We start from the raw sequence: 24,204 nt of genomic DNA on the forward strand, positions 1-24,204 counted from the left end.
ACGATTATCTGAGGCTACACATATTTTTCTTTCAAGTCTGCCATCTATTTGTCTTGACTGCAGTTTTTAAGTGTTCACAGGTGTATGCACAGGTGTACACAACAATAGCCTCAACACCTGACCCAACAAAAGGAAGTTGTGATAAATTTGTTGGGGGTAAGAATTTGTTATGTCTACTGCATTCCTACCAGGTATGCAATAACATTTTTCTCCTAGTACATATCCATAAACAGGCATGCTGTCATTTGCAGCAACAGAATTTCTTGTCAAAATTGCTGACATCACAAATTTACAATTCGGAATAAAAACTTCTCATACTATATGCATCTCGCTCTGTATGGTACATTCTATCAATTTCTCATTGGTCAACAAAAGCCTTGTTGAGTAAATAATACATTTCTATGGTAGATTGAGCTACCAAAACACCACCAATCATGACTTATCTTCTTTCTGTTGTTAAAGAAGATTTCACAACAAACACTGCACGGAACCTGCTCTTAAAGCATGCATAATGATTCCGTTTTGTCACTCTTTAAGAAATTTCTATGCATAATATTTCCTTTACTTTCTGTCCAAAAAGCGTAGGCAGTAGCCCTCAATTAAGGTAGTGTAAATGTATATTTTAAGTATCCAGAAATATCCTGCAAACTTAATATTTCTGGATGCTCAAATATCACATTTACTCTACTTCGGTCTGTAAAGTGTAAGTAGTGCCTTTCATTTAAGCAATATTAAGGCATCGTAAAAAGGAACTATGCGGCTACAGTATCTTTTCTGAAGGTATGGCATGAGTATGCACAGTTGGCTTGAGGTTGTCTACTACTATTTGCCTACAGGCATCGTAAAGGGAGGTTATATAATTAGAATCAAAACCATCCACTCTCTCACCTGTAGTTGGTTCATTTCCTTTTCTAGTTTCATCCTCTCTCCCGTCTCTGTCTCCAGCATCTCAGAGGCACTGTTTGCCGTGCTGTGTTCGTCTGAGAGCTCCGAGGTCAGGTCGGCAACTTTGGTCTCCAGCTTGTTGTTGGCTTGTCGAAGGTCGTTGCGTTCCTTCTCGATCTTGTCCAGCTTTGCCTTCAATTGGTCAACTTCAACCTGAAACAAGCAGACTTATGAGTACATCTCAGTAGCAATGTATATTCAACACAAAAGGAAGACACCCAACACATAGGAAAATCCTTCAACTTTTTTTGATCAATTTAAAGATGATTACCTTAGCCCAGACCAGATCTACCCACTTGATAGGCCCTCTTTGGCCAAGGAGAAACCTCCTGACATGCCGACATGCAGAGCAGTTCCTACAAGTTTCCATACCTATACATTTTAGTACCAAACAATCTCTCAGACTATTCTTTATACAGGCTCCATGAAGATAATGTTCTGTTTTTCTGACATATTGATGTGAATTACCACCCTCTTTAGCTTACAGACAATATAATACTGTTGAAACCTTATAGCAATTTGTGATATTAACAGTCAGTATTTTGAAAATGTTCTGTTTGTTTGTTTGTTTTTTGCAACCTATCTTGTTCTTCAATTGCATCAAAGCCTTATGTAATCCTTGAAAAGTAGAAATGTCTTACATCTGCTAAGATAGCGAAACACTTGAGGTATACAAAACAGAGAACTGTTTCCGTCTGGCCATCTTGTGACAACAGTTAATCTGTCTGGACATCTTCCCTTTGTTTATGACATTTTATTGTCGGTCTATTTATGATTTCATGTGTACAACTGTGACACACAATAGCTGGGTGCATGTAAACTTGACAGCTATTGTTCATACTGACAGGAACCATGAACTGATAAAACTATTCATTACTCTCAAACACAATGCTTACAGGAAACTTGTCCATTACAATTAATACTATAGTTAAAATACAATCAAACACACAGGAGGTGTCTAAAGATGCATTCTGTATCTTTCATCTTCTTATAGAAGACCTTAATCAATCTGTGCCAAAAACTTGTCAAGACTGCAATTTCTTTTCCAATACAAATGTTGTGAAATTATGATATTGATTAATCAATATTACTAAGACTATTGTTGGTGATTTTCAAAGTGGAAGGACATCTATGAATTAACAATGAGAGATAAATCTAATTAGAAGACAATACAGCTGCTGGCTCCTGAAGTCTTTCCTTTTGACCTTGACATTTCTGTGAAGGAAACGTGGATATCATCAAAAATAATTACCAATTATTTCGTGGACCTCACCTGAAAAAGAGTTACAGCTATATGTAAGTTGAGTACATTTCTACTATACCAAGATATTTCATTCTTTATAAAAAATAGAAAAGCTTGACTGCCAGATAAAATCAAACAACCTGAATTTCAGGAAGTGCAACATGGTTAAGTAAGTCTTAATAAAGCCTTCCTGCATGGATGTGTCAGGTGTGTTTGTTTACATGAAATCTGATTGGCCAGAATTCTCTTCCGGGGGACACATACGACGGACTTTTCAGAGTTACTTTCTGGTTGAGAAGAGCTGAAGAAAGGACGTCTCACCCACTCAACTTTACGGAACGGAGAGAATGACTTGAGCAAAGGGTTAAGTTTCACACCTACATTTACATGTACATCACCGCTTCATGGGTGTTCTCTACTCCAAAAGGCACTTAGCCCTACCTTTGGACACAAAACATACTTAAACTGTAGAGTTGGCATCTGAGAAATTTGCCCAATAGTCTGTCAACATCTTGGGGCCTTTCCTGGCATTTTCTTAACCTGGTTCGCACACAAAAATACCTTCACTCTTCTTCCTTTAAAGTCCCAATTTAAAGTGATACTGCCCCAATGCTTTTCAAACTTGTCCTTTTCTGGGTTAGACCACATACAACTTAGGGGTGTTTGATATTGTAAAACAGGGAATACTGTAAATGCCTTTAAGTTAGTTTTGTGCTAGAGAGAAAATGTTTGCAGTCTTTTTAAGTGCACAGTAGAAGCAAAAGGGTAGGTGATCAGAAGAGAGAGAAAAAAAACACTTTCGCTGTGACTCTAGGTTTGCGGTGACGAGGTCACCACAACCGCAAACATTAAACTATCGCGAAAATTTCAGCATTTACAGTACCACGAGGTAGAACTCACCAGTTTTTCTTTGAGTTCGTCCTCTGTCCGGTGCACATTAAGGAGAGGTAGGACTTTGGTGACAAGGCGGAACCAGGGCCAGTTGCGCACGGCCATGTAGATCTTCACATTCCTCTGGATACATCGGATGGCCAGCTCTTGTACCTGGGGATTCAACAAAAATGGTTACTTCCAACAGTTGCTTGAATAACTATTTTTGGCGTATCTTATTACCTGGATGTCTAACTTTCATCAACGTTCCAACATCTTTAGTTGTACATACTGTACTACAAAACTTAGGCTAAACCAGTCTGTTTCACTTGGTAAAAAACTGCAACACATTCAGTACTCACAGTGAAAAAGGATTTGGTCTTCGTTTTGTTACTGTTAATCACCCCACTTACATACATAAGCCAATAATGGTTTTGTTTTGTTAGATATCTAAATGTAGACGACTTTTCACAATGCCAAGAAAGTGAATAACTAGTGACCTAAATTTCAGTCAGGTAAGAAACAAGAATACAAAAGATCACTGTTTTTGTTTGCATCCGGGATGTTAAACGACTGGTAGGTAAAATTAGATTACTGATTAACATTCAAATTAGCAGATGATATCATTTATTTACATGTACATTAATTCATTGCAATCCATCTGATTTTTGCCTGCCACTCACTGGGTCACAGTGATATCATTGCTTGTATACAAACTACCAAGCACTGAAAATGGAATACGGTTACTCAAGTATCTCAGGTGTTTACCTTGATTTTCTTGAGGTTCTGTCGAGCGATGTACCCCCTGCAGTGCGCCTGGAACTTGGAGATGGTGTCGGTGGTCTTCTCATCCCGCTGGTCCTCAAGCTGGGCCAGCGCACCTGCTCGGAAGAACACCTGGAGAAAACAACACAAACATGTCTTTACTTCTGCACACTTTCAGGAAATATGGACCACTTTTCACCACAGAGCTGGAGGTCTCTAAGTAAAAAACTTATCAACTTATTACTAGGCATTGACATGTACTAGTACATGAAGCTCAAGGTACACAATGTACAGTCAAAAACACCTGGAGGGAAACAACACGAACACGTATTTACTTCTGCACACTTTCAGGAGATGTGGACCACTCTTCACCACAGAGCTGGAGGTCTCTAAGATAACCTTCTCCCTGCTGCCTAACTCTGTAACCAATAGGAAATTGGGTGCTAAACAGCTACTTCAGTGTGCTAAAGGTTAACAAACCTAACAGTATCTCTTAGTAGACATAAGAGAGCTAATCATGGGGACAAACTCTTTGAACAACATTTTGTGCCTAAGCAGGGGGATGATTCAGGCTAGAAATCAGCTATCCAAACAGAACATAGTAAATCATAGAAACAGAAATAAGATTGGCAATGAAAAAGCATTGCCATGGCGACGGTGTAAGGTTTGCTATTGATAAATGTTGGTGGCGTGGTTTGATACTATACGTGTGCACTTTAAATGATAGATTAGATTGTCGAACATCCTGTGACATGGCATGGACTTGGTATGGTCGTGATAATTGAGTGGTAGATTTTTATCAGTACTATAAACTTTGTTTTTCCATGATGCTGGACTGGTTGCCAGAGAATGGTCATGTTTTAATGAATGTATTTTGAACACATTCATCTAAAGAACATACATGGACAAGAAATGTATTCATACTGTTCATGGGCCCTTCACGCTCCGCGTTACATGCGGAAGACGCTGTGAGACATTTTCACGAATGTACCTTCTGATTTAGTGCTACGCCAGATAGTGTGCCTAACTTAGCACGCTTTGGTTAATTTGCTCTCTTCGGAAGTTGGTGATGAAGTTAGGGAAATGTAAATAAGGCTTGAAGTCTGCTATATTCTAGCTTTCTTTTGACCGGAAAATTTTGACTGTGTGCACTTCTCACGTCATGTGAGAAGGGCTATGTCCAGCGCATCCCAGCTCATGTTTTCACGGGAAATAGGCTACTACGCACTGTGCGCGCGGCCTGACGTACGTCTTGCATGCGACCCGACTTACAAAATCATTACGAAAAAACGACACGGCTTACGTCAACTTATTGGGAAATATCCTCGCCATCTCTGTTTACAGTTTCCTTTTCATAGACGGTACCAATCACATGTTAGAGCGTTACAAATCTGTGCGTTGAATCGTTCCGCCACCATCGCGGCCCAAAAAAATGGCGGGAAAACAACGTCGCCAGACGACAGCGATGTTAACGTTGTTTTCTTTGGTCGGTTTTCTTCTCAACAAACACTTAAAGACCCAATTTTTTGGGGTTTTATGCAGCTATATTTCTTATGTGTATGATAGAAACACAAACCAACAGACAGGCCAATAACTATCATTCCATTATTCATGGAGATAGTGATTTCAACGTGCTTTATCCGTAGCTTCTGGCACGTCTTGAGTTATGCCGGCCAAAATATATACAGTAGAATCCGCTTAACTGCACCACCCATTTGTCAGCGTTTTTGGTGCAACTATGCGGCTGGTGCAATTATGCGAAATGCCCAGGTGGACCGCACCATCATGGGCGGGGGGGGGGTGTATTGTTAGTCAGAAACTCTAGCACAACGAAAACATGACCCTTTGCTGAAAATAAAGAAATGACTACGACTGACCTGTTTTGATTTTGCATTCTTTCATTTTTCCATGCGATCTACCGCATTAATTTACAACACACGTAACGTTACAGGGGAGGCATTCTGAAACATCGCCATGGGATAACAGTTTCTGTGTTACATTACGTAAAGTACAGTTGTCGATTTACGTAAATCATGTACCGCCATGAAACTAGGAATTGAACCTAAGACTTGGTTACTGATTACGGGTGAGCCCAGAGCAGTGCCCCCCCTCATGTCTGGACAAATTAGACTGTCGACACCATGGTAGTGAGTTGTACAACGTATCCATTGGGTAGATATGGTTAGATGACTTAGATCAGTGACAGATCATTCTCCTTATAGCAGAGCTTTTACCTCGTTCTGGTGAATGCAGGAAGTTTATACGACGCGGATTCAGCTCTGCCATAAAAGAATGTGACAGATGATCACGTCAGCACCGCACCGCCAAAAGCGACTGCTATGTCTTCCTACGTGTTTGTAGGTTTTGCTGACTCGCTGTACGGTTTCCGACTGAATGTGACGTAAAGACGCCGGTCTTTCATTATTACAGCAGTATGTGACTGTCAATGGAGACCGCCTTCTTTTGTTACTCATAACATATTGGCAGTATTGTGCCTTTACACCGGCAAGTATCGGCTCATTATCTCCATGAAAAATGGAGATATTGTTTTTGGCGTGTTTGTGTGTGTGTGTGTGTGTGTGTGTGTGTGTGTGTGTGTGTGTGTGTGTGTGTGTGTGTGTGTGTGTGTGTTTATCTCCATGAAAAATGGAGATATTGTTTTTGGCGTGTCTGTGTGTGTGTGTGTGTGTTTGTGTTGTGTTTCCGGACTCTTGTAGTCAGCATAACTCAAGAACCTCTCGATGGATTACAATGATATTTGGTATGTGGGCGGGTGTTGTGAAGCCGAAGGTCAGGGTCGATTTTCGGCCCCCTGGTATGTGACCTTGGTACTGCAGCAGAACTTCAATTTTTGTATCTTTTGACCTGGACGTGCTGTGGTCTTGATTTTTGGGTGGCAGATAGCTTGTGACGTAATGAAAAAGTAGTGTAGGTTTGGGCCCCCTAGCGGCTTGCTCTGGAACTGCAGGGGCGTCATCCTGAAAACCTTCTAAGGAGAATAACTGAACAAAGGAACGACGGATATCCGTGATATTTAGTATGCAGGTAGCTTAGACAGAGATTTACATAATGAAGTGCAAATTATGCTAATTGGGACTTAATTTGCATAGCTAATGAGGAAAATCTATATTTGCAGTGTTTTCCATTATAAGACTCAAATACATGTAACATATGTAGTTTATGGAAAGTTGAGCATCAACAGGTACCAATTATGCAAATAAATTCCTCATTTGCATAATTAATGCAAAAACACAGGAATTCATCAAATTGGAAAATTGTAGGACTGTCAATATTGCAACATGTGTAAGTAAGATAAAGGTGTTTATGATTAAGCATATATTATATAGATGTGTATGTCATTTGCATAAATAGAATTGTTCATGGAGATATGAGGTCGCGGAACTCTTGTTGTGTTTGTGTTTCCGGACTCTTGTAGTCAGCATAACTCAAGAACCTCTTGATGGATTACAATGATATTTGGTATGTGGGCGGGTGTTGTGAAGCCGAAGGTCAGGGTTGATTTTGGGCCCCCTGGTATGTGACCTTGGTACTGCAGCAGAACTTCAATTTTTGTATCTTTTAACCTGGACGTGCTGTGATCTTGATTTTTGGGTGGGAGATAGCTTGTGATGTAATTAAGAAGTGGTGTAGGTTTGGGTCCCCTAGCAGCTTGCTCTGGAACTGCAGGGGCGTTATTGTGAAAATCTTCAAAGGAGAATAACTGAACAAAGGAACAACGGATTTCCATGATATTTAGTATGCTGGTAGCTTAGACAGAGATATACACAATGAAGTGCAAATTATGCTAATTGGGACTTAATTTGCATAGATAATGAGGGAAATCTATATTTGCTGTGTTTTCCATTATAAGACTCAAATACATGTAACATATGTACTTTATGGAAAGTGGAGCATCAACAGATACCAATTATGTAAATAAATTCCTGATTTGCATAATTATTGCAAAACACCTAAATTCATCAAATTTGAAAATTATTGCAACATGTTTAAGTAAGATAAAGGTGTTTATGATAAAGCATATATTATGTAAATGTGTAAGTCATTTGCATAAATAGACTTGTTCATGGAGATATGAGGTCGCGGAACTCTTGTTTGTACAGCGTTTGCCGATTTTTAAGTCAACTTGTGGAGGATTTTTGAACAAAATTTGGTGCAGTTATCCGGCATTGGTGACAATGCGTGGTGCAGATATGCGGAGTCACTAACAATGCAGTGAATGGGAACCGGTTTGGGATTTGGGGATTTGGTGCAATTAAATGGAGTGTGCGTTTATCCGAGGTGCAATTAAGTGGCTTCGTCTGTACTAGTATATGTGGAAACACAGATGCATACCGGACGCAAAGAGACACAACAAAAATAGGTTGAGGGATGAACAAAGCAATCATTCCTATACAGCCTAGATGCCAGACTGCTTCCAGTACCTGCACTGGCCAGTTAGTTTGTCGTGTCAATACCAACATGCCCCTAAGGAAAATGTACTAAAGACCCGCTCAGTTAGACCCTCAGTTAAAAGGCGGAACATGTGTTTCCCTCCCTGGCGAAGGTTATAGCTGAAGGGTTGGTATTTGTGTGTGTGTGTTTTATTCATTTATTAATCGGCTGAGGAATACACAGGATACAGAGGTGATCCACTCTAGCAAGTATACGTAGCTAATATCCAACATCACATCTGAATACAGCATTTGGGTACTTCGATACAAACAAGCAATATATACAATAAACAATCAATATATAAACCAAGTAATACTAAGTTTTGGAACGTTTGCTAACTACAATATGACTGGGTCAAGCCAAAATTTCAGTATTACTGGCGAGTATGGCTATGAACAATTTTGTAGAACATGATCAGCGGGTGAACATGACGACGATCCGAAAGTTTTTCCCGACCTAGTTCAGCAAGGAGCGAAGAATACGAAGACCCATATACAGCCCCTGAAAGTACAAGAGCGCATTCGTATTCGTATACATATTCGGACTCGTTCTAATCATTGGGAATCACATACACCCATGCCATATAATGTCACCATATTCAAGGAGAGGGTGAATAAAGGATTTATAAATAACATCAAGTCTTTGTGTTACGTTGACATCTGGCATCCAGCTGGTGGAATTTTAGTATCAGTCCCTCCGGATCTCAGGGCGTGACTTTCTAGAACCAATCACCGACAGCTGGGCGTGAACGACAGCAGTGCGCAACCAATCACCGACAGCTGGGCGTGAACGACAGCAGTGCGCAACTAACCACCGACAGCTGGGCGTGAACGACAGTAAGGCGTAGCCAACCACCGACCAACCAACCACGGTAAGGCGGAACCAGGGCAGGGCAAACGACAGTCGATTAATTAATCGCGCTTTTAGGACGCCATATGACCATTTGACCATCAGAAGTTTGATCCATTGTTCAAAACGCTGCGTCGACCTCCACCCGTCCGGAGCCAAGGAAAAGGCCAGGAAGGCGCCCACACCTTCCGTCAGAGACTCAGATAGCGGTCTGAAGGTTTGTGAAGTTCTAGGTCTAAACCTGTTGTACGGCGCATATTTTTCTATTCACATAGAACTTGCCGTTTCTATGCTTGATCACTACGTTATTTCGTGGTCTGCATTAATTCTATTGTCCAACATAGTGGTTACAAACGACAAGTCTTCTATATGTCTTCACACTGCGTGATGGAAAACTGATTCGAATCTATTGTAGCACCCCTGCCCTCCCCCATATATCTCACAATGAGCTCGTTTAGATTTTACGGATTTCGATTTGTGCAAACTTATAAGTACAGTTTGAAAGAGAGATGATAAGTACCTTATCTTTTCGACATGGAAATGTTTCTTGGAAACTTACAAAGTCACAAATATCCTGTTAAGCTCAGCCGACACAAATATCCCTCACCGGTGAGTTACAGATTTTCCGAACAGTTCAGTTACCCATTAATGTGCATCGATTTAAGTTAAAGTTGCAGGAGTTTTGTTTATTTATTTGTGGAGAGGACCATGCCCATGTATAATGAGAAACTTCTAGAAGAAAAATGAATTTTCTACATGTCCAGTTACGGACGTGTTTAGCTTTTGGATCTGAAATGCTTTCAAGTGTAGGGTTGAACAACGTAACCATAGAAAGCATAAGATATATGTCATCTTCCATTTTCCACCGAACATCATAGGAATATTAATCCCTAACACGTTCTGACTTCCAAAAAATAGTTGCATGTCATGTACGAAACTTCTGTACAACCAAAGTTGTGAGTTATTCATCAGCTTGCTTTTTCAGGAGTTACGAGATAATAAGGATAGGAGGATGGAGGAAGGATGGAGCAGCCAAACCGGGCGACCAATCAGGAGGACAAGTTACATGGAGGCTGTTCAAACAGTTTGCCTGGACAACATGGTTAGTAACATTCATTTCCTTTTCTTTCTTTCCTTGTTTTTTTTTTCGATTACGATGAATGGAGAGGGATACAAAACACCTGTACAAGCCTTGTCTACCCCCTCCAAATTAAAGTTCTTGCATGTTAAGTTTCAGTTTCCATATGCATCATAGCAAGCCCACATATTACATAGTCATTATACTCATACTGAATTCAGATGGTTGGTTTAAAAACTGAACTTGGAATGCCCAAGTATTTTGACCAGGTACTTGAAAACCAGACCAAACCCATGTTTGGTTTGGAGTTGGGGAAGAGGGATGGGTGGTGCTTTGGTTTAATCAATTAGATTGTACATTGTATGATAGGGCATGACATTTCAATCATCTAAATAAAACTGATAGACATCCATACATGTTTACATGTTGATTATGGTTGTCATGGAAGGAGGTGATCGAGCCTGTTAACATGTATCAAGGTGTTACTAATCCGACATTGTTTCTTTCAGCTCTGCATGACAATAAAGACAACAGTCATCAGAAAGAGTTGAACTTGAACGGCAGTAACAGCAGCTTTCAAATGCTGTGTATCACCTAACCAACAATCGTGGGGATCAATCTAGTCAGGCTTGACATTCAGTCTATAGTTCCAGAATTTCTGTGGCATGAATGGCCAAGTAAACGACTTGCTACTTGTACAAATATTTTACTTTAATGTACAATATGGAAATGTATCTTCCATAACATTGCTTTATTAACTATCTTATTTTCTCTTACCATGTTAATAAAGTAAAAGAGATAAAAACACAATGTGATTGTCTGTTTCTTTTCCAACGTTGGCGATTTAAATAGTCCCTAACCTGAATACATATGAGCGGCTTGCAACTGAGTCATTCTATATTTGAAATCATATGTAATAAAATTCAAAGGATTATTGTGATCAGTTTGTTCTTATTTCAAACAAAATACAACTTAGTTAAAACATAAAGTTTTGATATTTCTATTTCCAGTTGTATCTTATCAGAATGTAACGTATTATTCGCTCTTGTAAAAAAGGCTTCTTTAAAAATGTTCAGATCATTGCAACAAGCCCTGGCGAAAGATATAGCTAAAATACTAGTAGATCAACAGACATAACTATCCCTTTACTTCACACATATGCCTTTAGACAAATACGTAACAAACAAATACTGTGATTAAATTGCCAAATTAAACTGTTTACCATATGTGCTACTTTCCAAATTAACACAGGGAGACAGGGGAAAGGTAACTTCAAAACAAATTCCCCAGGGAATACTCAACACATTCCAGACATGCCTGCACAATTCTGGGAATTCTTACAGAACGGGCGTAAAGTATACTATTAGGCTCGCCCCTGAGGCGTCGCCAAAATTACCTTACGAAGTAGTTTTGGTAGATTCATTGCTAGAAAGGGAACTAACAGCAGCATAATCTTTACTCTAACTGTTGTAAGCATAGAAAACACTGCATATCTTCCTCACCAAACTCCTAGATGTAACTCCATGACCAATCCTCCTCTAAAGATCGACCTAGTGCGGCTCTCTACTCAATAAATCTCTCACAGTGGGGCCAATTGTTGGGTCTCAATTTGGAGTGACCCCATGACCTTTGGCAGTGACCTTGACAGACCGAGTCAACCCTCCTTTGTGTCCAACCAAAGGGGTCCTCTCCTTGTCCTTTGAAATCTATTGATAGCTGCCTGAATATATACCTTTTGTTATTCCAAAGGAAAGAAGGGCCAAAATATAATAATTAGAGCACTGACACTGCAACTCATGTCAAAACATTCATAATCCACAAATGCAGTCACACAGTATTTTGACAATATGAGACTCAATACAAAGTGGACATTTGATTTAATTAGGCTTTACATGTATAATGAAACATCTTCCTTCTTTCTTTCCTTGTATTGTATGTCAACAAAAGTCTCTGGCTATGACTTCAGGACAATCTTGACCTTTAATCAAATTAGTTCTAAACAAAACATGTGATTGACAGATGACACATGCACATGGCACAGTTATAACCATGTTAGGAAGCAGAAGTGCATACCTTCCACATGACAGGCAGGTGGGCTGGTCCCTCAGGCTATACGTGATTACAGATGGTCACTACGGCAACCACATGATGTAATCAATATTGCCCATCATGCAACAAGGGAGATGTTCTAGTGTAAAAAAATCTGGAACACTGCCACATATCTAAAGACTGACACTACTAATGAAGAATCCAGCACATGAGAATAGTTCTGCTTGAGTCATCAGCAGTGGATGAAACTTCTAATCCTCTGGAAAACATCAGGATCCCACAGGAATCTCATTCATTCCGACGATGTGCTATCCTGTCACGATCTACACTGTCTACTTTTCTGTACTTTATTCATTTTCAACCCCAATTCTGCCATCTAGAATACATGTATTTCTCGCCTACCAGAAATGATTCCAGAGACATGTGTAGTACACAAGACAATGGTCAAAGTCACAGGTGACCTTAGCCTGGATACCAGACTGTTTCCAGGGCCAACACAGGCCAAGTCCAGGGCTATAGGGCCAATATGCCACCCAAGGATATCCTACAACAGGCCCCCTGAGTTACACCCTAAGTAAAATAGATATCATAAAGATCGGGGCCCTGGCATCTAGACCAAGGTTACCTTGGCAAAGGCTAGACAATGATGGCACTGAAAAGGAGGGCACAGTATCTAAGAAATCTTTCCCCCAAGAGTGCTGACCCAACTTCTTAGCTGAGCCATCCTAATAGATGAAGTGCTTTCATCTGACTAGATGGCTTGCTTCCATTACTGAGCCATGGCAGTAGCACTACCCGGTTATATAATACTGATGGCACTGAAAAGTAGGGCACAGTAAGAAGTCTTTTCCCCAAGAGTGATGACCTACATGTAACTTCTTAAACAGTTGGTGAGCCATCCCCATAGTAAGCTTTGAGGTGGCTTGGTTCCATTACTGAGCCATGACAGTAGCACCGCCCAGTTATAATGATGGAGGTGTTAATGCAGACTCAGCAGCTTAAAGATCAGGCAGTGAGGGATCACAGTAATCCCCTCCCTTGAGGGGATCTCTGTCAACATCTGCAAACACCTGGGAGAACCTAGCAGGACTTTCTGCTTGGTAACACCATATATGGACATGTATGTGCAAGGTGGACGACCATAAAAGGAATTAGCTGTGACAATCCACAAAGTAGCTGGTATCCAATCATCAGTTGCGTCATTACTGAAGATGACAGCTACAGATTTAACATATCTAACATGCATGTAAGGGGATTACAAAATGGAAAAGTAATATTTATTCTACAGTGCTTTCAGGTATGTCGCTTAGTTACAAACCTAAGTTTAGATTTGTTTTAGATTACATGCTTTCATCAACATTGTTGATCACATTGAATAGTTTTGGGTTTCTAATCAAAGAGTGCTGAGTTATAACATTGCACAGTTTGAAAGAAAACACTACTGTTTTAGTATTTTAATTAGGGCTAAACCAACTGCATAACTTGCTGTTTGAGGAAGCAGTGCCAAAAGACGTAAACCACATTACCTTTAGCTCCCAAGAAGTTTACAGAAACTGCCAACAAAATTGTTTCTGCCTCATTTATCTCGATAAATGGGAGATGCAGAAAAATAAACAAAAGGTGCCCCAACATACATTTGTAAAAATGATGTAAACATTTAAAAGCAAACGGCATCTGTGTTTTGCAACAATCAAACACTCAAAGATGATCCAAACGATCCTGATCATTTTTGTCCTGCAAACAAGAAAGGCCAAGAAGCTATTCTTTGGAAAAGGGCAACCAACCACCAAAGTCACCTGTCTGAGGAGTTAGAACAGTTCAATGGTTGCATATATTCATGGCCTAAACTGTATATCCTCTGTATACATGTATGCAGGCTACTGGAACATGACATTCATGCTACCATCTGTGACCTTCTAGATCAATGTAATTGGTAACATGCAAACCTAACCAAGGTCATATGTTGTGCTGAAAGCAGTGACGAATAAAAATCCTCTCAGCCTATTAGGTAGACATGACTGATAATGGTAGCTAAAATTGGATTTCCTAATAACTTAATGAGTCCAAAACAAACTAATAATTTCCAGCAAAGAGAAAAGGGAAAGTAATATTTTCATTATACATATATTTGGAACAGGGAAACGGCAAGAAATAAAAAAAATTGAATCACTTCCTCTTCCTTTTCTATAGGGAATTACAATGCAACTCATTCTTGTGAAACATATATTGCATCCCTCTACTGTCTTGTACTGTTGTAGTGACAGAATACACACAGTGTGGGCAATGTTCAACAACATTATGCAGTAAATAAACAGGTTCAATCTGCTAATTGAACCTCCTTGGACATCAAAACAAACACAAGCACTCAGAATACAAGTTACTGCATGTAAGTAACGTTTCATATACCAAGCAACATGTGAAAGCTTCCTCTACACAGCAGATTCAAATGGTGAGAAATAAATAACATTGCTGATTTGGCTGATCTTCATCAACTTGAAGTAAAGATCACCATGAACAACAAAATCTGTGTAAACATGTAAATAAACCGGAGAGAACTCCTACCTAACCAAAGACACTCTACTCTCTAAATATAACAAAGGCAGGTACATAACTTGTATCCTTACCCTGTGGAGGGACAGGCTCTGGGCCTGAGGACTGGCCCTGGGTGTAGGTGACAGGGCAGTGATGTAGAAAACAGTCTCCATGTTCCTTCCCTGTTCTTCCCCTAGCCAGGGGCTGGCGCTACGGCTGCCCTGTACACCATTTCCCTCCGGAGTCACCGGCATTCCGAGTGGAGACTGCCGTAATACCAGTCAGCGGTGCTGCAGGCAAAGCTCTGATGAAGTCTTCCTGCTGTTCAACGTTTGGTTCAGAACATGTGTGGGAGCCACAGGGACACGTGGTGTCACTGATCCCCAAATCCTGTGAGCTTTACTTCTCGTGGTGAACTTTTAAGATGCCTTCTAGCAACTTTTCTCCAAGGGCCAATTTACACACAGCTTGTCTAGATATCTGGACTGCAGATATCTGCCAGGCGACAGCTTTTTTCTGTGTCTAAACAGGAATTTTATGGTCTTAATGAGGGTTTTTTTAGATGTCGGGAAAATTTCAGCCGACCACTCTGAAGCATTCGCCCGACAACTCAGCGGGAGTCCCCGACCGCTCCAGCCGGACGTCTAAACAGAATGTGTCGCGTAGTAGACATCTGGAGGTCGGGGTTCACGCTAGTTTGCATATTTGGCGGGCGCTAAAGCGGGAAAACTTCTTAGTATCAAGGACCATTTGTTCCCAAACGGACGACGGACTTCTTTCGTGATGCCAGATCGTTCGGTGGATCGGCCCTCCCCCCTCCGCCGCGACAAGGGCAGCGAGTAGGAACGCAGCGTTGATTCTGACCGGTCGCTGTCGTCTTCCCCGGTACCTCAAACGCCTCTTACGCTCAACCCTTGCTTGCTGCCTCATGTTTAGCCACACGCGAGTCAGATAAAGAAAGAATACCATATTCATCATGACGAAAAACACAGGCGGTTCTCCCGCCATTTTGAAACGCGCGCAAAAGGTTAAATAGGGTCACGAGTGCAATCAGCGCGCTGCGTGAGTCCTGCGGTACTTCCTGTCGGTGTGTATAAATGCGTCCAGATATCTAAGGCTCAGATGTCGGCGGATTTTTAGATATCTGAAAAAACTCTGTATAAATTGGGCCCAAGATTATTCCTTCTGTAGTTATACAGCAGATGCTGTTCAATGTTTGGTTCAGAACATGTGTGGGAGCCGCACGGACACGTGGTGTCGCTGATCCCCAAATCCTGTGAGCTTTACTTCTCCTGGTGAACTTTTAGTTGAAGATGCCTTCTAGCAACTTTTCTCCAAGATTATTCCTTGTGTAGTTGTACAGCAGATGTTGGACCTGGAATCCAGCTGTTGCAGGCAACATTTAGACCTCTCTGTACATCTGGAAATCTAGCTCAAGGATTGTACATTTGCCAAAAACAGGCGGTTGCAACTGTTATAATCACTTCAAAACAGTTTTCTGGCAGATATCTACAGGGTACCTTGGTGTTGAAAAGCAGAAGCTTACAAGCTGTAGACAGCTTTGTATATTCTTCTTCCTGAGAGCATGGCATATAGGTAATCTTCAAGTTTAATCCTCTCTGATAAGGAAAGGGCAGCGATTATTGAGAGCCAAACAAGGGAAGTTCACTTCCTCGATGAGGCAGTTTAGTAGCTTTATGTTCAGCAGACTACAAGTAATCCAAACACATCCACTGATTGAAAATAAACAAGGCAAAATTGATGTGGGTGGAATTAAACTGAAACAATTCCACAAAGTACACAATGTAACAACCTTGCTGGTTCATCTGTTAGTTATCATAACAGCCAGGGATTACAGTGGGCAAAATACACATCCTCTGGTGATCTAAGCTGGCTGCTTCAAAGGCTACTTAGTTAGCTCCCATTCTGTTCATCCTCTAACCTGGTTTATATACCTCTTCTCTTTCCATGCAAGCCCAACCTTCCTTCTTCTGCAAATCCTTTCAGCAAACCCAGGGAGGCAGAAAGTTCATGAGTCATGACGGTTGCATCTCTCAAAGCTTTTACAGGCTATAAGTTGCAAACAAAGACTGGCAAAATCCCTCAGAGTCTGTAAATCCTTGAGAACATATCCTTGGCAACAGCATGGATCAGAGTTTCCAGAAACACAGTGAGAAGATGTGCTGGTGTAACCAAGGCTTGGTGTAACACTAACACCACCAGTCTGAGTTCAAATCCTACACCCACTGACTGATACACTTCCCCCACAACTGGACCCAATTATGTCCTGGCATGTGCTAAAAGCCAAGCTGTGCCAGAACACATGTCATCAGAACTCCAAAATGTAACATCAATTTGACTGCACTTTTCCATCTACAGTGTACCGTTATTTTAGGTTATTACCTTATTGGATGGGATCGATCAAATGAATGGAATTGCTGGATGGAAATGGGAATTTTATTGGTAAGTCAACCCCACCTTTTTATTTTTCATTCCGGATCCTGGGGTAGACAACGTTTTATAGAGACCCAGATCCTGGCAGGCTCATCAGGTGGAGCCCCATGTGGGAGACATGGTGTGCCCACCTCCTAATCAATTATCTACTGGGTGAGGGGGATGACAGATGTTTGGAGAGATAGCCCTGGAGACACAGGGCCAGGGGAACAGCTGCCAAACAAGATGGTTACATTTACAAGACTTTGCAGCTGAAACTTTCCAAGGAAAAGTTTCCTTGAGAGTAACAAACGCATTCCGAGATGTTTCGTAACAGTAGATACGATTTGGAACAACAATTCTATCAAAGTGAGACAAACTCTTTTTGTTTGCTTCTTGAATGGTAATCTCTGATGACAACATGGCCTAACCAAATCACAGAGTGGCCATAAAAGTAGAGCACTTGAACTCCGTGAAAAATCGTTTCTGCTTGCAGCTTTGACAAGAAAGCTTCCACTTTCATCCCATTTCCTGTAGTCGCCACAGTTGGTCTCCAAGTTCATGGCCACCCTTTTGGACTTCCTGCTGATTCTGTATCAAGAAATCAGCACCATACTGAGAGAAGTCAGCAAGGTGCTCCCATACCCAGTATGCAGAAATGAAACACCACATATCACCAATACGACCATCAAGGAAGCTACTAACATTTTCCCTGATATCATCTCTTGTGATGCAGTAGGCCATTTGTCAAAGACACAAGTGTCAAAAGTAATACTAAGAAATTGGGTCATGGAGGAAGGAACAGTCTGGCAAATTTCCTGAAGTTCCTGATAAGACAGAATTTTGACATGCGAAGTGGCAGATGCAGGACAGGCTGGATGATGTAAAGTGCACTCACTCATACACCAGGGTCTGCATGTTCCCAACAATGCTTTACGCTAAATTCAGTAGGGATGTCTACATATTAGAAAATTCAGAAAGGCAATAACATGAAATGTGGCCACCTCGCTACTTATTAGAAGTAGAAAATAGCGTTCTTTGCGAACTACGGGAAATCAAAATAGCTTTCCTACACCTTATGGAAAAGCGGCATGCAAGCCCACATACATGCAGTCAGTGTCTGTTAACTCTTGAGATATTGGCTAAGAAGAATCATCTACAAGAGGAAATGTTATACAAATTACAAGCATCACTAGTAGAAAGTGCTAGCGCAGTAGGGTCAGTGTGAACAATTTTCTTAGTAAACAAAGACGAAAGTTCAGTATTCAACACTATGAAAGCAGTAGATTGTCATCGTCATGGCAACAGACTGTGAACAAGGATACCCACTGTTCAGAGGGTTAGAGGAATTCTATGACAACATGTGCTACAGTACTGCAGATAACACCTGTTCATCCTGTACACTCTACATGTCCTCTGGTGACAGGGAGGGAGATGTCAGAACTACCCATAATTCTGGAGCACAACCAAGGTCAAACATCAAGGTCATGTGGCAACCTCCTCTGGGAAGGCTGGCATTTCAGACAAAGAAAGCCCAATGTGGGTGCAACTATTCACTCTTTCCGATGGTGTGGAAGGAGAGGATCATGATTGGTGGGACATTCAAAGAGGCCACAAACCCTAAATTTTTCATCCACATTATTCCACAAACCCATTGTTGAAAGGCTCCATATTATTTTACATCCTGTATGAAACATGGTACATACTGTATATCCATATAGTTCAGGACTGGTGTCATGTGTCCATTTCAGTGTTTTCCTCTTTTCCTGGCATCTCTCACCTCAGCAGCTTTGCATTGATTTTGCACACATTTTTATCCGCTCTGTAACTGTTGTGCAGCAAGTTGTCGGGGTAACCTTAGCTAGTGTTCCAGACTGCTTCCCAGAGAACCACACATACTGATCTCTGTTCACAGTCTGTGCAAGCTGAGTGTAACTTGATAAGTGACAGAAGGAGTCTATCATCTAAGTAAAAGGTAAAGGTAAAGGTAAAGCGGTCAAACCTCAGACTGAGGACGAGGCATAACGCTTTTTCGTCAAGTATTAGTGCAATGAGGCTTTCCTGCGGCTCATTTCTTTTGGCCAAGCACACCAGGTCACTCCTACTCTTCTTGATAAGTGTGTTGGGTTCTTTGTCACTCCTACTCTTCTCGATAAGTGTGTTGGGTTCTTTTACATTCAACAATCTAAATGTAGCACTCATGTGTGTGTTGGAAATACACAGGAAATGGTAAAACCAAAGACAACAGGTGCACCATGACTTTGTCAAATTGGAAGGCAAATGACTTCTGGCCTGATTTAATGACACTATAGCTCACGGGTTTGCGGAAAAAGCTGGGCTGTCTACCTGGCCTGGCTAGCTGGCCTGTCTACCTGGCCTGTCTACCACGTCAGGCTAGCAACCCAAAAACTCAGAAACTCAGAAACCCCCATTCATATCCCCACAAATTGTGAGGCCCCAGTGCAGCCGTGCTCCCTAGCGGAACGTTTCCAAAGCACACCCATTACTCTGGGCGCGGCACAGCACACGCCGATCGTCATTCGAAATCACGATTTTTGTCCCCTCTTCTTGATTCCTACGAAGTTTACATGAATTGCTTCATCGTCTGAAAACGAACCTGTTGTTACCATCTCATGATTCTATCGCCCTTTGTTTATGTTATCCAAAGGAACTCTCGAAAACTGCATTACCGAAGTCACAGACGTCGCCGATCGCCATCTTACTTCACGTGACCATGTTCTTCAAGCTTGCTTTACTGGAGGGCGCTGTTTCAGTTGCCTCTGAACGCGGACCGGCGTATGTACCACATGGCTGACAGACTAAAAATTGCTGATACTTCCGGTTCATGTTTACCGTCTGCTTTGAAACAACAGCTTTTTTTGTAGCAAAGTTTAACCCAGGCAGGGCGCTGTGAACTGCAGGCCGTATGTTGTTCCAATTAGTACGTCCGCCGGGGACGTCCCAGGACAGCTGTCCCAGGATGTGCACCAGGTCACCCCCCGGTCACCACGCCAGAAAGCCTGGGCGAGGCCCCGCCTTCTTGTCACTGAACTGAAATCAATCCCATAGTTACGAAGCAACAAGTTCCTCTATAACGTCTGCGCCAATATCCAGCATTATAACGCAGACCCGCAAACCTGTATGCTTTGTAATAGTTAGGTCATGGCTGAGGCCTTTCTATGAGAAAATAGGGAAGCTTCTCCCACAAGGGGCTTTCTAGAGTCCGAGTGGGGGAGCTTCACTATTTTCGCATAGAAAGGCCTCAGCCATGGCCTAACTGTTTTAGAACATGGCCACATCCCCGAAGATCCTCTTTCTATCAATATGAAGCAAAGATATTGTTTTCAGCACATCATACTAGTATTATATAAAAGATAAAAAGTATTATATTGAAGCAGAATGACCTGTAAACAAGCTTCGTACATGTCCTATCTGTTTTCAGAACCTGGCCACTACCACGAAGTTTCTCTTTTACAGTTCATCCCCGTGGTCTCAAAATATTACATACAGATTTTAAACTGGGATTTTTTAACTGTGAGTTACTAAAATGTTCCTTTCCTTTTCATTGTAGTACTGGAACTGTTTGAGTTGAGAGCATTATGTGTGTTCTTTTCAAAAATCTAAAAAATGTGATTCTGATTCCCAGTTTCCCAACTGTTTATAAACTTGACTTTCCATTTCATTGTAACGATTGCTTGAATTTGTGCCTGTTAGTCTTTAAAGATTTGATTCAGTTTGATACTTTTGTTCTTGTGTGGCTGTAAGATAACAATGTCCTTATGTGAATCAAATAATGAACCCTCCCTACCTCCCTGGCAGTTAGCTGACACTGTGACCCAGGTCTCACATGGCCTAACTATTACCTTTGCGCTCTGTGTGTTCTCATCTGTTGCATGGAGCAATTTCGTAATTTGCCGTACACAAATACCGTATGAGTCTCCTGCAGTTTGCTGAAAAGAAATCGGGGCACAATCTTTCCTTGCGGTCTTTGCAATATTGTTATTAGTGATTATCACAGCAAATATCTTTCCTGTTTGGTTTAATTTGACTTTGAATTCTGAACGAAAACTCCAGGCTCTTAATGCCTGCGCTACTTATGATAACGTGGATACGTCGGACTGTCAAAACGTTTTATAGAAACATATATGTATACATGGTACATGCTAGAAAGATATCGTCAATTTTGTCAACTTCTGACGTACGTCTCTCATTGTCATTCTGGTCTACTTCTGACGAAAGTCTCCCATCTTTTTTGTTTATTCGTTCAACCGGCCCACAAGCTGTTATGAAATAAACGCACAGGGTTGGGGTCAGGTTTCTACGTACTTGGGATTATAGTGGCGCCAAGTTACCACATGCCAGGTAAGGTACAGACTGGCATTCCCTGGGCGCCAGACTAGTACCGGGTCGCTAGCGGTTTCCTACGGTGGCCAGAGAACAGTCTGCCCGCCCGGTCTTAATCAACGCTCCGGGGAGTTGAGCCCGTGGGAGTGAACCGCGCCCCTTTTAGATAGGGCCGGTCAACTCCCCGGCTAGAACTCTAATTACGGTTCGGCGGGCTGGGGTCTCTGTGCCACCGGGAGGAACTGACTGCAAGGTACCGGCTAAAGAGAACCGGCTAAAAGGCCCGATAAACAGTCTGGAACCCGGGGTAAGACTGGCAGTATACAACGGTCTACTCTTTGCCCCTGTAAATGATTACCCGTGTAATTTGAAGACATGGGAATGTTGTCACCGGCGCCTGAACCATCTGTCAACCAACACGATGGATTATATCTCCATCACAGCAAAGTTGCACGCACGCACGCACAGACAGACACGTCCGTTTCAGGCACGAGTGCCATGTTTATTATCACCTTCTGGCTGAAGCTGATAATAAACATGGCACTCGTGCCTGAGACTGGTATGAAATGGACATGAAAGTGTAAGCAGACTTACATACATCAACTCTGCATTCGACCCCCCCCCCTAGTAGTGAAGTATCCATATACATGTACTGAGGTTAATCATTATGTATACCATTGTTTCTTGTTTTGCATGTATAGTTCTAGAAGACCATACGAAAGTCGCTGTACTTTTGTCGTGTCAATAAAGATTTCTTCTATGTATTAGATAAAACAAGGAACCCTAGTAGCCTCCGTTGCAGTCCTTTTCCCCGCAGCGTGTTTTTTTTTCAACTTTTTTTGGGGTACAACCTGTCAACAACGATGTATTCAGAGGCAACTCTACTCTACTCTGAAACAGCGCCCTCCAGTGAAGCAAGCTTGAAGAGCATGGTCACGTGAAGTAAGATGGCGATCAGCGACGTCTGTGACTTCGCTAAATGCAGTTTTCGAGAGTTCCTTTGGATAATATAAACAAAGGGCGATAGAATCATGAGATGGGAACAACCTGTTCGTTTTCAGACGATGAAGCAATTCATGTAAACTTCGTAGGAATCAAGAAGAGGGGACGAAAATCGCGGTTTCGAATGACGATCGGCGTGTGCTGTGACGCGCCCAGCGTAACGGGTGTGCTTTGGAAACGTTCCGTTAGGGGGCGCGACTGCACTAGGGCCTCACAATTTGTGGGGATATGAATGGAGGTTTCTGAGTTTCTGAGTTTTTGGGTTGCTAGCCTGACGTGGTAGACAGGCCAGGTAGACAGGCCAGCTAGCCAGGCCAGGTAGACAGCCCAGCTTTTTCCGCAAACCCGCATGCCGTGTTAGCTCGATCGAATTACCCAAGAATAGATACACTCGCAAGACACAGGTGTGGGCTTTTGTAAATTTCAAGAAACATTTCTGTGCGGTGTCATTCTGGAATATTCCGTGTTCCACACTGAGAAATTCAGCCGAGTTGAGGAGGTAGGCTCTGGAACACGAATTGGCAATTCGTGTTAGATGGCTTACCTGAGTTGAGGGCCATGTTGGCAATTAGCTCGTCAATCCCCCCAAAAGCGTGAAATTCAAACCAATTTTTCAGTCGTCAGTTGCTGGTGACTGTTACGAGCTTAGAGACTTGCTGCGACCTTGCTGTTTTCAAGATATATAGTCCATTGTTATCATAATTCATATACGGACACGTACTTATGAATAGCGCCGTATGCAAAACCACTGCTAACGTTACATCTTTACGGTATGAAATGTCAGTGTTATAAACCATGAATTTAACTACTCGCTGGATGAACTCACACCTACAAAGTTTATGAAGAGTGACGGGCTAACACTATCTCGCTATATATCTATCTCGCTAGTTGCACTGTCGGCCCAGAGACCCTTCCGGGTCGACCCGATGCACACCATCGTATGATGGACGTGTGTACGACCTTATCTCCACAAAGGTTGATGAAACTTAACGCTACATATCATCGAATTACATGCCAGGGGACATACTCTGGCCCGCCCTCTGGCAACATCTGTTTTTTCGCCTACAGCCAGGCCTCCGGTTACGTGGTTCCTTTGTTTAGCCAAACTGCTACATGTAGGACATGTAGTATCGCGGTTCGCTGCACCAACCACGAGAACCGTTTCCTTCTCCGTCATTGATACTGTTTATCTGCTTGCATACCCTTTATATAATACAAAATTCACAGGGTAAAACGAAATATCTGGATCAGCAGTTTATTTCTACTTTACTTATAGATTTCTGGTCAATACGCTATATGCTATACCATAACACTGGGTGTAGTTTGGATACATTCCGCTTGAGGGCGCAGCTGCATACGTGTCTGAAAATTTGTGGGGGTATGAATGGGGGGATCTGAGTAGCCTGACGTGGTAGACAGGCCAGGTAGACAGGCCAGCTAGCCAGGCCAGGTAGACAGCCCAGCCTTTTCCGCAAACCCTATAGCTCACAGCTACAGGTCCAACAGGCATCTTTCTCCACACGACTGTTCCACAGTGATAAAGGTGAGAATGTTGTGGAAGAGAGGAGCTGCCAGGAGAGGGAATCTCCGTGGAAAACAGGTGTTCACTCATTTGTTGTTTAAGTGTCCATGTATCAGGTAA

General features: G+C 42.0%; 1 protein-coding gene and 1 long non-coding RNA gene across 18 annotated transcripts in view; one reads left to right on the forward strand and one right to left on the reverse strand.

Annotated features, from left to right (window-relative positions):
- The window catches only part of LOC136442136 (unconventional myosin-XVIIIa-like), a 127,369-nt gene that overhangs the window by 43,376 nt on the left and 59,789 nt on the right, over positions 1-24,204 (reverse strand). For all 16 annotated transcript variants that reach the window (XR_010756973.1, XM_066438883.1, XM_066438813.1 and 13 more), the window contains 3 exons: positions 3,827-3,955; positions 3,089-3,232; positions 889-1,098 (listed from right to left, as the gene is read on the reverse strand). Coding sequence is in view for 15 of the 16 variants with exons in the window: in XM_066438883.1 (XP_066294980.1) it covers positions 889-1,098; positions 3,089-3,232; positions 3,827-3,955 (483 nt within the window). In the remaining variant the exon portion in view is untranslated. The remainder of the gene's footprint in view (positions 1-888; positions 1,099-3,088; positions 3,233-3,826; positions 3,956-24,204) is intronic.
- LOC136442256 (uncharacterized) lies at positions 8,891-11,012 on the forward strand. 2 transcript variants are annotated; one of them, XR_010756988.1, is made up of 3 exons: positions 8,891-9,341; positions 10,110-10,226; positions 10,712-11,012. It is a non-coding gene; the product is annotated as an uncharacterized lncRNA (long non-coding RNA). The 2 variants fall into 2 exon arrangements; XR_010756987.1 differs by lacking the exon at positions 8,891-9,341 and having other exon boundaries at positions 9,353-10,226.

Source organism: Branchiostoma lanceolatum, chromosome 1 (genome assembly GCF_035083965.1).
Source record: "Branchiostoma lanceolatum isolate klBraLanc5 chromosome 1, klBraLanc5.hap2, whole genome shotgun sequence".
Classification (NCBI taxonomy): domain Eukaryota; kingdom Metazoa; phylum Chordata; class Leptocardii; order Amphioxiformes; family Branchiostomatidae; genus Branchiostoma; species Branchiostoma lanceolatum.